Source organism: Schistocerca serialis, chromosome 8 (genome assembly GCF_023864345.2).
Source record: "Schistocerca serialis cubense isolate TAMUIC-IGC-003099 chromosome 8, iqSchSeri2.2, whole genome shotgun sequence".
NCBI classification, from domain to species: Eukaryota; Metazoa; Arthropoda; class Insecta; order Orthoptera; family Acrididae; genus Schistocerca; species Schistocerca serialis.
Genome location: NC_064645.1, coordinates 317,311,208 through 317,324,507, shown reverse-complemented (window position 1 = coordinate 317,324,507; position 13,300 = coordinate 317,311,208). Strand labels below are relative to the sequence as shown.

The following is a 13,300-nucleotide window of genomic DNA, read 5'->3' as shown; positions in this document are numbered from 1 at the left end:
TCGCCACCGCCAGACCGCAACTGCCTACTGCCGAGCGTGCTTCCTGAGACTGGCTCACAAAGACAAACGGAAGTGGCCAGAGGGGCAGCTTCCTATACCAACATGACAACGGACGGACAGAACCATACTAAGGATAGAAACCTCTCTGCTTTAAGAAAGCGTAGCTACCTGTTCCGACGTTGGTCCTACTGTTCTCTAGCAGACAGCCTTGTCTGCTACCCTCAAGCATGCAACTACAAACACATTTGATCATTCATCCTCTCACACAGAAGGGAAGGGGGATGACAGTATCTTATCATATACAGTATATAACAGAAAGCGGATGTAGGTTCCGTATGAGACTGTGTGACATGAAATTACATATAAACTGTGTTTTAAAGTGTAGTAGTGTGACAGATCGTTCTTGTTTACGTGTAAAAGTAACACGTTCCACTACTCAGTCTCCTCCCAGATAGTCAGAAACGCCACAGTAAATTTAGAAGAGGAATTTACTCCATAAATGACAACAGATTTAAGAAATTAAACATGAAAGGAATCCAACAGAGACCTTTCAATGTCTTAGCAGATGTCCTATCATCCTGTCCCTTCTCCTTATCAGTGTTGTCCACTTATTCCTTTCCTCTCCGATTCTGCGTAGAACCTCCTCATTCCTTACCTCATCAGTCCACCTAATTATCAACATTCGTCTATAGCACCACATCTCAAATGCTTCGATTCTCTTCTGTTCCGGTTTTCCCACAGTCCATGTTTCACTACTGTACTCCAGACGTACATCCTCAGAAATTTCTTCCTCAAATTAAGGCAGGTATTTGATATTAGTAGACTTCTCTTGGCCAGAAATGCCTTTTTTGCCATAGCGAGTCTGCTTTTGATGTCCTCCTTGCTCCGTCCGTCATTGGTTATTTTACTGCCTAGGTAGCAGAATTCCTTAACTTCATTGACTTCGTGACCATTGATCCTGATGTTAAGTTTCTCGCTGTTCTCATTTCTACTACTTCTCATTACCTTCGTCTTTCTCCGATTTACTCTCAAACCATACTGTGTACTCATTAGACTGTTCATTACGTTCAGCAGATCATTTAATTCCTCTTCACTTTCACTCAGGATAGCAATGTCATCAGCGAATCGTATCATTGATATCCTTTCACCTTGTATTTTAATTCCACTCCTGAACCTTTCTTTTATTTCCATCACTGCTTCCTCGATGTACAGATTGAAGAGTAGGGGCGAAAGGCTGCAGCCTTGTCTTACACCCTTCTTAATACGAGCACTTCGATCTTGATCGTCCACTCTTATTATTCCCTCTTGGTTGTTGTACATATTGTATATGACCCGTCTCTCCCTATAGCTTACCCCTACTTTTTTCAGAATCTCGAACAGCTTGCACCATTTTATATTGTCGAACGCTTTTTCCAGTTCGACAAATCCTATGAAAGTGTCTTGATTTTTCTTTAGCCTTGCTTCCATTATTAGCCGTAACGTCAGAATTGCCTCTCTCGTCCCTTTACTTTTCCTAAAGACAAACTGATCGTCACCTAGCGCATTCTCAATTTTCTTTTCCATTCTTCTGTATATTATTCTTGTAATCAGCTTCGATGCATGAGCTGTTAAGCTGATTGTGCGATAATTCTCGCACTTGTCAGCTCTTGCCGTCTTCGGAATTGTGTGGATGATGCTTTTCCGAAAGTCAGATGGTATATCGCCAGCCTCATATATTCTACACACCAACATGAATAGTCGTTCTGTTGCCACTTCCCCCAATGATTTTAGAAATTCTGATGGAATGTTATCTATCCCTTCTGCCTTATTTGACCGTAAGTCCTCCAAAGCTCTTTTAAATTCCGGATCATAGACGGCTGGAAAACCGTGGCCTGATCAGGTGCACCCGTATTTTAGTTTATAAAAGCTGATGGCAGGATCAGAGTGCGGCTCTAGCTCCACGAAGCCACGCTCCCAAGTTGTCAACAAAGTGCTGTGTAAACTGGTGGCGGACTGGATCCTCTGGTCCAGCTGGACCGATCATTCACTACTTGGAGACCATTTGCAGCCATTTATGGACTTCATCTTCTCAAACAACGATGGAATTATTACCGGTGACAATGCGCCACTTCACCAGGCCACTACTGTTGCTCGCGATTGGTCTGGACAATTCGAGCGAATGCTTTAGCCATATGAATCCCATCGAACATTTATGGGACATAATAGAGAGAGACCAGTTCGTGAACAATATTCTGCGCCGGCAACACTTTCGCAATTATGAACGCCTTTAGAGGCAGCTTGGCTCCGTATTTCTGCCTGGGACTTCCAACGATTTGTTGAGTCCATGCCAGATCGAGCTGCTGCACTACGCCTTGCAAAACATCGGTCCGACACGATATTAGGAGGCATCCCATGACTGCTGTCACCTCAGTGTTTACAGGTGAGGTGCTCATTTGTTACGGTGATGTACCGCTTCTAAGCATACATGCTATGGGAATTCCGTCGCTCGAAAGTGAGAAAACGGGTCATCCAGTCCCAGAACAGACAAATCGCTGTGCTGTGCCGTTGGTATGGCGATGCTCGACCTGTTTCAGTTCGCGGTGCATAAAGAGGTCAGTTTCCGTAACTGCCATGACGGTGTTTCTGCTCCCACCTGCTTAACACTTCTCACAACTGCTGAGGCAGAGCTGTTATTTTCACAGTAGTGCCAAAATAGTAGTGGATGCTCTGCAGGTGGCACACGGAGCCGTAATTTCGTAGTCGCCTTTTTGCAACTGACGTACGACCAGCGGAGCGATGCTATGCTCTGACTGCTTGTGCACCAAAAATTACAACTTCATTACAAATTATTTGTTAAAAAGACGACTAATAGAAATTTTTGTAAGTATAAACGGTCTCTCATTTATGTATTCACCAGAAAATGAACAGCCTAAATCAAAAAATGGTTCAAATGGCTCTGAGCACTATGGGACTTAATTGCTGTGGTCATCAGTCCCCTAGAACTTAGAACTACTTAAACCTAACTAACCTAAGGACATCACAAACACCCATGCCCGAGGCAGGATTCGAACCTGCGACTGCAGCGGTCGCGCGGTTCCAGACTGTAGCGCCTAGAACCGCTCGGCCACTCCGGCCGGCAGCCTAAATCACTTCGTGCATTGTGTTGTTACGAAAGAAGGCTTGCTGAAATTTTCGTGATAGCAGTTAGGAAATTTGAAGTCGTGTCGGCGTTGATTATGTAACTTGTAAAAACGATGTACAGCAAGCGAACAGTATAACTTCAAATTTCACTTAATGCAATTTCTAAGATCACCACTTGAAGAACCCTGTTTATTGTAGGCTTTTAGTTCTGAATAAAAACGCCTGAAACTTAGACCGTACAGCGTCTTGCACAAAACCGTCATATTTTTAGATTGCCACATTCTCGTCTTGCCAGGAACCGCCAGGGTAGCTGAGAGCGCTAACGCGCTGCTTCCTGGACTCGGGTAGGCGCGCTGGCCCCGGATCGAATTCTCCCAGCGGATTAACGACGAGGGCTAAAGTGCTGACCAGCCTCGATGTGGTTTTTAGGCGGTTTTCCACATCGTACTAGGTGAAGACCGGGCTGGTCCCCACGTCCCACCTCAGTTACACGACTCACAGACATTCGAAACACATTCGCACTATTACATGATTTACACTAGACGCTTGTGTTCACTGTTTTCGTCCCAGGGGTTATGGGGTGGTGGCAGGAAGGGCATCCATGCCAAATCGGTACTTACAAAGCAGAACCCGCAAGTCGGGATAAATGCTTGGAAAGAGATTCTCGTCTTACCAGGACTAGACTGTTTAGCTTTGCTCTGTTTATCTTTGTATGCACCTAATACACTCGACTCTGCTAAAAACACAGCTGTGATTTCTGAAAACTGCTGTATCCGCAGCGACGGATTATTTCTATAAACTAGGCACTAAGGCACTAAGCAAAATCTGCTGCTCACCTATTTTTAACCTTCAGCGCCTATGATTCACTGCAGAACTCGAAGAACTTCACATGTTTTCACAGTGCACGCAAATGAAAATACCACAAGAGCACAACTCGCGGGACAGAGAAACCGACTGTCCGTTGAGACTTGAAACAAGCACTACACGAATTAAACATTTAAAATGCTGGCCGAGAAAATACCGAAGACTTCGAATGTCTTATTGTGCCTGATTACGTCATTCATACTAGAATCATTACCATTAAACCTGTTTATTTCTGCTTATAGGTGTTAAATAATTTATTTTTGGTTTATTGCGACTACGGCTTCGAATATTACTTTTTCAGGCAACTGAAAACATACAACAAATTAGTTCATGTGATAGTTCACAAAAACAAGCGTTTGTTGTGTGTAAAATGCAAAAAATTGCACGCCAGCACTACTTGTCTCAACCGCAAATACCCACAACTTCTTATATTCACATATCACAAGATACTCGAATAATCAGCAGCGGCAGCATAGATACATGTATTTGAGACTGAAATATAGCTTACACACAGATTTTGTATTTTATATAGAACAAACGCTAATTTTTGTGAACTGACATATGGGCTGATTTGTGGTATGCTCCCAGCTGCCTAAAGATGAGGAGTAATATTCGAAATTGCAAATAAATGAGAAATAATTATGCAGATAAAAATAAATTTTTCATTCGACACGTTTTTAAATCGGACTAAAATGTATATAATATTTGCCCCTGGCCCTATAAAGATTCCAAACCCAAACAGATACTCCAGAGAAACCGATGAGCGAATAGGTCACATCCTAACTTTATCTATTCCATGTGCACGTTTCACATTATAAATATTAGAAGTATTGTCAGATCTATAAAAAAAAAAACTCGCAAGCACAAATTTTCAGTGATATATTTATGGCTTCAGGAATCTGTATGGGGCTAAGAGAAATTTAGTCTCATTCCAAAACATTTTATGTTAAAAAAATTATTTATAAATAGTTATTTTCTGCTTTTTAGTCTTATTAATGTCTAATTTCTCAAACGATTTCAAATATTTTAATGAGGTTATATTTTTATTTCAATAATTATATACATGTACACTACCTTTTTACGTAGACTTGCGCCTGTGTCCGTGTATTGACATATATTGCACGCATCTCCTCCTCCCCTTCTCTGCGTTCATATCTTCTCTCCCCTCCCCCTGTCTGCTCAGCTGTCCCCATCCACTCACATACTACCTGGAACAAACTCCAGTTCTGTCTGCACAGCTCACTGATCCTGCAGAGCAGCTGAGATGTCTGGCATTAACGAACTTTCTCTCACCCCTAACCCCTCAGAACAGATCGACAAGAAAGCAAGATAATATTCCATTGTCACCTACTTCTGAGCTGTGTTTAAAATTTGAAGTCTCTAGCTCATCAGGAAATTAGTTTAAAATGAACATTTGTGGATTGGAAATTTGCAGTATGTTTCTATCGGACCAAATTGCTGAAGCTCAAAAATGGCTCTGAGCACTATGCGACTCAACTGCTGAGGTCATAAGTCCCCTAGAACTTAGAACTACTTAAACCTAACTAACCTAAGGACAACACACACATCCATGCCCGAGGCAGGATTCGAACCTGCGACCGTAGCGGTCGCGCGGTTCCAGACTGAAACGCCAGAACCGCTCGGCCACCAGCGGCCGGCAATTGCTGAAGCCATCGGTCTATAGGCTTACACACTACTTAATCTAACTTAAACTAACTTACGCTAAGAACCACACACACCCATACCCGAGGGAGGACTCGAACCTCCGAGGGAACAGCCGCGTGAACCGTGGCACGGCGCCCTAGACCGAGCGGCTCCACAGCACAGCCTCTACTTTTATACCAAACGGACAAACAAGAGTCAATAGTTAATAAATTAGCCGGCCGGTGTGGCCGAGCGGTTAGAGAGGCTTCAGTCTGGAACCGCGCGACGCTACGGTCGCTGGTTCGAATCCTGCTTCGGGCATGTATGTGTGTGATGTCCTTAGGTTAGTTAGGTTTAAGTAGTTCTAAGTTTTAGGGGTCTGATGACCTCGGATGTTACGTCCCATAGTGCTCAGAGCCATTTGAACCATTTTGTTAATAAATTATTTGACATCCATGAGCGGAAAAAAACAAGTTTATTAATTACATGAAGGCTGTCGACCGATTCGCATCGAATCAATGAAAGAACTGATGCATAACTATGGCCTATCTCTAGTTGCATCACAGCATGTGGAATAGATGTACAATGCCTGACAACCAATGACTGTTCGTGCTGAGCAGGCGGCGTTTGTTTACATTAGGGTTGAATATGTCCTCAGTATCAGGAACACGGAGTAATATCATCAGCTTCAGAAGACTGACATATCTGCTGAAGCAACACTAAGGGTTACCATTGTCCCCGGACGCACTCGTTATGCAGATCTTCCCCCTTCCCCCGTATTTTTAGGTGGTGCTGTCTCTTTGAATTTCCTTTCCCCGGAACTCACTATATCGGAAAACATCTATCTTGTACATCTATAAATTCTTTTTACACCTGCTACTGTCAGTAAAGTTACTATTGTCTTTATTATTGTTGTTACTATTAACGCTATTGGTGGCAGCATCTACAGTAGTACAAGTGCAACCAGCATTAACTTTATACGAACTACATGAATGCGTGATGTCTGTTCTTCCGGACATCTCAAAATAGCAAGCATAGAGGGCATGGACGGGGACTGTGGATAGTTGGCGCTATGTGGGAACGTGGGTCGGCCGAGATAGTCCGCGCAACTGCGATAAATACTGTGCCTCGATGAAGCAGCGGTTAACTCAGCTAACTATTAAACAGGAGACTAGGCACGAATCTCGATCCGGCACACAATTTTACTCCTCGTCGCTAATTCTGCATATAATCCCGTTGCAGCTGATGTCAGCAGTCCCTTCCTTTCTCCCTATCTATCCTCAATTTACACAGCATTAACTTTATTAGTACATCGACAGTATTATTTTCTCTCTTTGCCACTTCAATCATTCAAATGACTTTAATTCTATTTGTCATATTAAACTTGCTATTTCTTCGGAAGTTGGATGTAAAACGGTACTGTATGTGTCAGTCCCTGTACGGTGAGTCGGGCTTTAATTTCTCGTATCTATCCGTCGTTGTCACTGTGCAGGCTGAAAATTAAAACTCACCTGCCTCAGAACGGCGTCTGCTGAATGTCCCTTCACTCGGCAACGTAGATACTTACAAGTTGATGTAAAAGCAGCGTTGATAAAAACACCACCTAATATCTACAATTACTGAGGCCACGCAACTCTAGTTATGAAAAAAAGTTCTGTATACATACTGTCATCCAGTTTTATCGGGGAGTAAGAAAATGGATTGGCTTCTGAAAAATAATGTCCGAAATATCCACATGAAACGTCCCCTTTGAACAATTATACTAGACTGTGCTTAAACTGACATACAATATTTTTAGCGCAACGCAATCTGACTTTCAAAAATCCCTACAAAAGAATGGCCCTGACTAACATTAAACTATACCTTTCAGAAATCACTTACCTCACAAAAATCTTCATTACTCGAACTACTGCAATACAGCGAGCGCCACTACTGCCAGCTAAATAAAAGATTCAAACTACGGAAGGCACTAACTACTGATAGGGATAGTTAGCAAATGAAAGATATTAATAGAGAACAAACAATGTATTTACCTTAATAGTCATAATATATGTAGCAGTTCATGACAAATTACAAAATTCCGCCATCTCTCTCCCCACATCCACCACTGCTGGCTGCTCACCTCCAACTGCGCAACGCTACGCGCTGTTAACAGCCCAGCTGCCCAACACTACAATGGCAGACAACAATGCAAACCAGCCACAGACTGCACACAGCACAGCCAGTGATTCTCACACAGAGCGCTATGTAACGTTGCCAATAAGAAAACATAAACAGCCTACTTAGCCTACTTACACACACCATAATGTTTATTTTGTCCCTGATAACCAAAGAAAAGGTACTGTTCAGTCCACATTTAAACTATTGGCTACTTATTTCCAGTTCACGATTCATACACACATTTCATATGCACTGCAGTCAGAAATCTGTCCAAACCCGACCCAAAATTAAACAACGTTTTCACAGTCATTAATTTCACCACTACTATGAGTTATTACATTCGGTCCTTCTTGTGGATTTCTGAAAACGAAACTACTCGCCAAAAATGCTGCACGTAGATTCCATGGAGGCCAATATTTCACACGCGAATATCTGTCCAAGTCAAGTTTAGTCAAAACCTCTGAAATTTCGCCAAGCAGTCCTCAACAACAACTGCTATCGACTTAGCTCACCAATAACTCAAACACTAAGTAATTCTTCATCTTAAACATTATTTTTACTGGCACTAGTAACATGACTGTCCGCGTTCAAAGGTAGCAAGCGACATCCTTCTTCCAGCCTCTCTCCCGGTATAATTATCAGGTAACGAGTGGGAACCGTCTCAATTCTGATTGGCTGACCATACTGACTGCCAATCAGAATGCTCGCTGATGATCAAACTCACGCCAAAACTGGCCTGCACCAAGCCTTATACACAAACGCATTTGCGTCAGTCTGACATGCAAATATTATAATAATATTTAATAAACGAAAACGAAAAGACAATAATTCTGGAAATATCTTTTAGATACAGATTTTACTCCAGCTGTTTTTATGGCTGCTCTGTTAAAACAGCAAACACACCTAGACATACATCATCAGCAAAGTGGGTAAATCCCCTAGGATAATTTTTCCACGACAGGCATGTGTGACTCTTGCACGTTACTTAAGATGGAGGGACTGATGGCCCTAGTAGTCTCGTCCCTTCAATCCCACAAACCAACCAACCAACTTAAGACGGTATATAATGCAATATTGAAATTTGACGAATGTCCCACATGCACACTCTCATTTACTCACAGGCTCACATAACACATAATAAAATAAATATTGATTTTAATAGTTCCTTCTGAACTTCTTCTAGATTTCATACTTAGAAAATTTAAGGTATTTGAAATTTTTAAATTAAATTTCAGTTAAATAATTCTGTACTATGGTACTTCAGGTGAGTATTTCAATTGACAACCAGAAACAAGTCATAAATGTTTCCGGGTTAATTTCCTTTCTTAAGTGTAGTTTTTCTAACTTTAAATTTTTCTTTATCTCCGAAAATATGCCCAATAAAAAGCTGAGATTTTCACACCACCTTTCTATTAATAACAAAGTGCAGTATACAAATTTTGAAAGTGATTAAATAAAAGCTACTATCCTTTATTTAGAGTCTTATATCTGGTTAATGTACGCGTTAAGTAAGAGACACTGAATAGCTTTCCCATGGCAGGCAGTGACAGATGCACGTGTGTCTCCCGGGTAGGCCGCTAGATGTCAGTCCCCGAAGTTACATACAGCAAGCTATGCTAAAACAAACATTCGCTCGGAACAACTTGCGACACTACAACTGGTCTGATGTAAGAAAGAACCATATGGCCCTTCTTAGATTAAATAAATAAATAAAGTTGAATAGCAGCATGTGAGGTTTAGACTAACCTGGTTCCCCTTGGTAGCTTCATCTCGGGCATCACGCTGCTGGGGATGGCCACGGAGTCCTACCTGTACGGCGTCCAGTACAGCTACATCTGCCTGGCGGTGCTACTCAGTGGAGTGGTGAGCGCCTTCGCCTTCCTGCCCGTCTTCCACGACCTGGGCATAACTTCCGCCTACGAGGTACGTCACAGGACACCGCAGCTCAAGTCATTTCATGACATTTTTTCTTTGTTCCCATCATTGGTGACACAGTGACACTACAGTTCAAGTCAGCCTCTCAACGTGTCTCAACACGAACGTTACCGCTCGTGCGAAGCCAAATAACAAAGAAAGTTGGCCCAAATATTTAAAACAATTCAAGCGTAGGCTTCCGCAGTCGTTTCACAGTTAATAAAATTCTACATGGCTTCTGACCGCATCGTCAATGTGTAACATTCTCAGACGTTTCGGCCACTGTTGCAAATGGCCTTCCTCGGTGTGTTTTCGTTAACTGTTGAATGGGAAAATTTTTAGTTCTTTCATACTGGTGGAAGAGGCTGTTATCGTAATGTTATTTTGTTCATTGAAAGACCATCTGTATAACTTGATGCGGATCCATGTTTGACGCTCCCTCAAGCCAGGATCTTCGTAAGTTCTGGAATGGGGATGTGGTATCTTGGATCGTATAATAGTTTACATTTTGATTTTATTTGTGACGGTTCTGTTCTTTTAATTTGGAATCCTTCTCTGCGAGAGACTGTTTGGCAGTCCTAGGAATTGAGAGGATTTCTTGTTTTATGCACTATTTCAACTTAATTTAACTTCTGTTATTCGAATTATATGGACTCACATTTTATATACGTATAGGGAGTTTGTTCTTTTAAATTTTAGTGTAACTTCGGTTTTAGTTTTTTTTTTTTAATGCTCACTTTATTTACTACTAGCCAACGGCCTCGCCGAAATGTTAACACCGGTTCCCGTCAGATCACCGAAGTTAAGCGCTGTCGGGCTGGGCTAGCACTTGGATGAGTGACCATCCGGTCTGTCCAGTGCTGTTGGCAAGCGGGGTACACTCAGCCCTTGTGAGGCAAAACTGAGGAACTACTTGACTGAGGTAGCGCTTCCGGTCACGAAAACTGACAACGGCCGGGAGAGCGGTGTGCTGACCACATGCCCCTCTGTATCCGCATCCAGTGATGCCTGTAGGCTAAGGATGACACAGCGGCCGGTCGGTACCGTTGGGCCTTCATGGCCTGTTCGGACGGAGTTTTATTTACTTATAGCTTTGCAGATGTACCTGAAAATGGGACACAAGTCCCGAAACCGGCTTGTGCTTATCCTCTAGTAAATAAAAAGTTTTACAAGTGTAGCACATCTTGTCATTAATGGTGACTATGAACAGTTGTGGATGTACCGTCAGGAGAAACATGTGACAAGCGGACATAAATATTACCACATGTAGCCAGTAGCTGGAAGCCCATGTGTCACAAAGTACAGTTTACATCAGGTTATACTTGCACTTGGTTTCTTGCCCCAATTAGCTTTGTATCTGTATTGCACTGAAAATAGTGCACAAAGGTACAGATTTCGACGGTATTACTACCTGATTAGTTTACTGGTGAATAGTAGGCCGATACACTTTTTGTGTAGGAGTTCACTGAATCCAATGGTAGATCAGCACACAGACGCTACACTGAGGTGTTACCGCAGCGGCGGTAAACATATCGCAGTAATTTTGCATCTCTGAAGAACATTGCATTACTCAGTGTTGTGTGTTTTGGTTATTGAATATTACAGGCTTCTTCACTATTGTAAAGTGGACAATTCCCTCGAGATCCCCGAAACAAATTCCCAGGATCGTACTGGACCGTCATTTGACTTCTAAAGTTCCTCAATCCCTCGACTCCGCAATCAGAATCTCAACACCAAATCACAATACTCCTGACGTCTTCTAAACCCTCATTTTCGCTCAGATCTAAGGAATGAGACTTTGCTGTTCCCGTTATTTAACGACATGGGTCGCGGACCGTTCAGATTGTGCCTCGCCTTGGAGAATAAACTGGCCTCTGGACGGTCATTATGTTCGACAATAATACTGTGCAATATTGTCTCCCTAGACTGATCAGTAATATTGTGCAATAACACTGTGGTTCGGACTGTTGGACGATAAGATGCTGCTGCTCTGATAATTGTTCTACTTTATTGTTAGGGAAAAGAAAAGGTGGCTGAAAAATTGGGACAAGAAGCGTCAGAGATCAATCGTGAAAACGTAATGAGGGAACTAGAGTTGAATGAGAAAAAAATTATCATACCTTTTTTGTACTGATGGTCCAAAGTTGGTAAATAGCTGTAAATGGGTCCCCTCCATACATTGGCGTCAAAAAATAGTCACTTTGTCGACCTCCACGGGTTCTCTGCGGACCCCAAATCCCCATTACCAAACAACAAAATAATACGATCAGAGACGCAGTTCCATCAAGTCAGCGCTTATCTATTACGCTGCGACACCTTCCTGCTAGCAGTTCTTTCGAAGACTTGAAATTTACAAATGCATATTCACCTTACAGTATTTGAGACATAGTTATGCAAACGTGTCATGCAATAATACGTGCATTAAAGAATTATATTCAGCTAAGTAATGTATACACAAAGAAAAACATCTACATTAACTTTTATTCATAATTTTGCATCAGTTAAATTTTTTTAAAAACAACTTCCTTCTTGGCCGTTCCTTATATTTTCGGAGCAACAAATCGTACGATTCATGATACTTAATACTTCTGTTTTTGTACTCATGTACCTTGACAGCCCACAGTGCCGGCAATGACTTATATACCGGTATTTCGATGCACAAACCTAACTTAAATACCTTGATCTGCGTAGTATGCAACAGATTGTCAAGAATATTACCAACACTGCCCACAGACGGCACAGTATTTCCAGACAGCACAATATATTTCCAAATGTTTAATATTCTTAATATTATTGCGCAGCCTGCGAATCTTACTTCTAGACTGTCAATATTGTAGCGCATCTGGGAAATACAAGGATCACATAAAGGCTGGGAACACTTTCAATTATTTATTGCACAAGAACCAAACATTGTACAGATATCGTACATATGTCATTTTGAAGAGAAACCCTGAAAGTTAATTTTCATGTATACCGCCACAGCGTAGTTTGGTAATTTGCCGATAGTCAGGTGCGGAGCGAGCTTTTTGTGTGTTGGATCACCCCCATCACCAGATGTCACTCCGTGCGACATTTTTTCTGTAGGGACACATTAAAGATCTGGTGTATGTACCGCCTCTACCACGTGATGTAGCAGACCTCCGGGAGAGAATACGGGAAGCAACTGCCACAGTCGACGATGCCACACTGGGACGGATATGGCAACAATTCGATTACCGTATTGACGTCTGCCAGGTCACCCATGGTTCGTATATCGAATGTTTGAAAAAAAGAACTTTCAGAGTTTCTCTCCAAAATGCAATACGTATGACATCTGTACTATGTTTAGTTCTTATGCAATAAATAATTGAAAGTGTTATCAGACTTAATGTACATCCTGTACTGTCGGTATAATTGACAGTCTATGGGTCGATTTAGGCGGCAGTACAGTTACGCCGAAACACCTTGCTTGATTTTTTGAACATTACAAAGTGATAAAAGTGTAGAATTAAATTTTTTAGGCCAAACAATGACGTATAGGAAAAGACTTTACAAGTTTATGACGCATTTCGGACTTTGGTTTTGGAAAGTAGTACAGTGCATTCAGTTTTTCTGTGCG

The 13,300-nt window shown here is 42.0% G+C and overlaps 1 protein-coding gene across 3 annotated transcripts in view; it reads left to right on the top strand.

The window, feature by feature from the left end:
* LOC126416410 (sodium-coupled monocarboxylate transporter 1-like) overlaps nt 1-13,300 on the top strand; it is a 253,907-nt gene that overhangs the window by 74,174 nt on the left and 166,433 nt on the right. For all 3 annotated transcript variants that reach the window (XM_050084124.1, XM_050084122.1, XM_050084123.1), the window contains exon 3: nt 9,552-9,711. In XM_050084124.1, the coding sequence (XP_049940081.1) occupies nt 9,552-9,711 (160 nt within the window). The remainder of the gene's footprint in view (nt 1-9,551; nt 9,712-13,300) is intronic.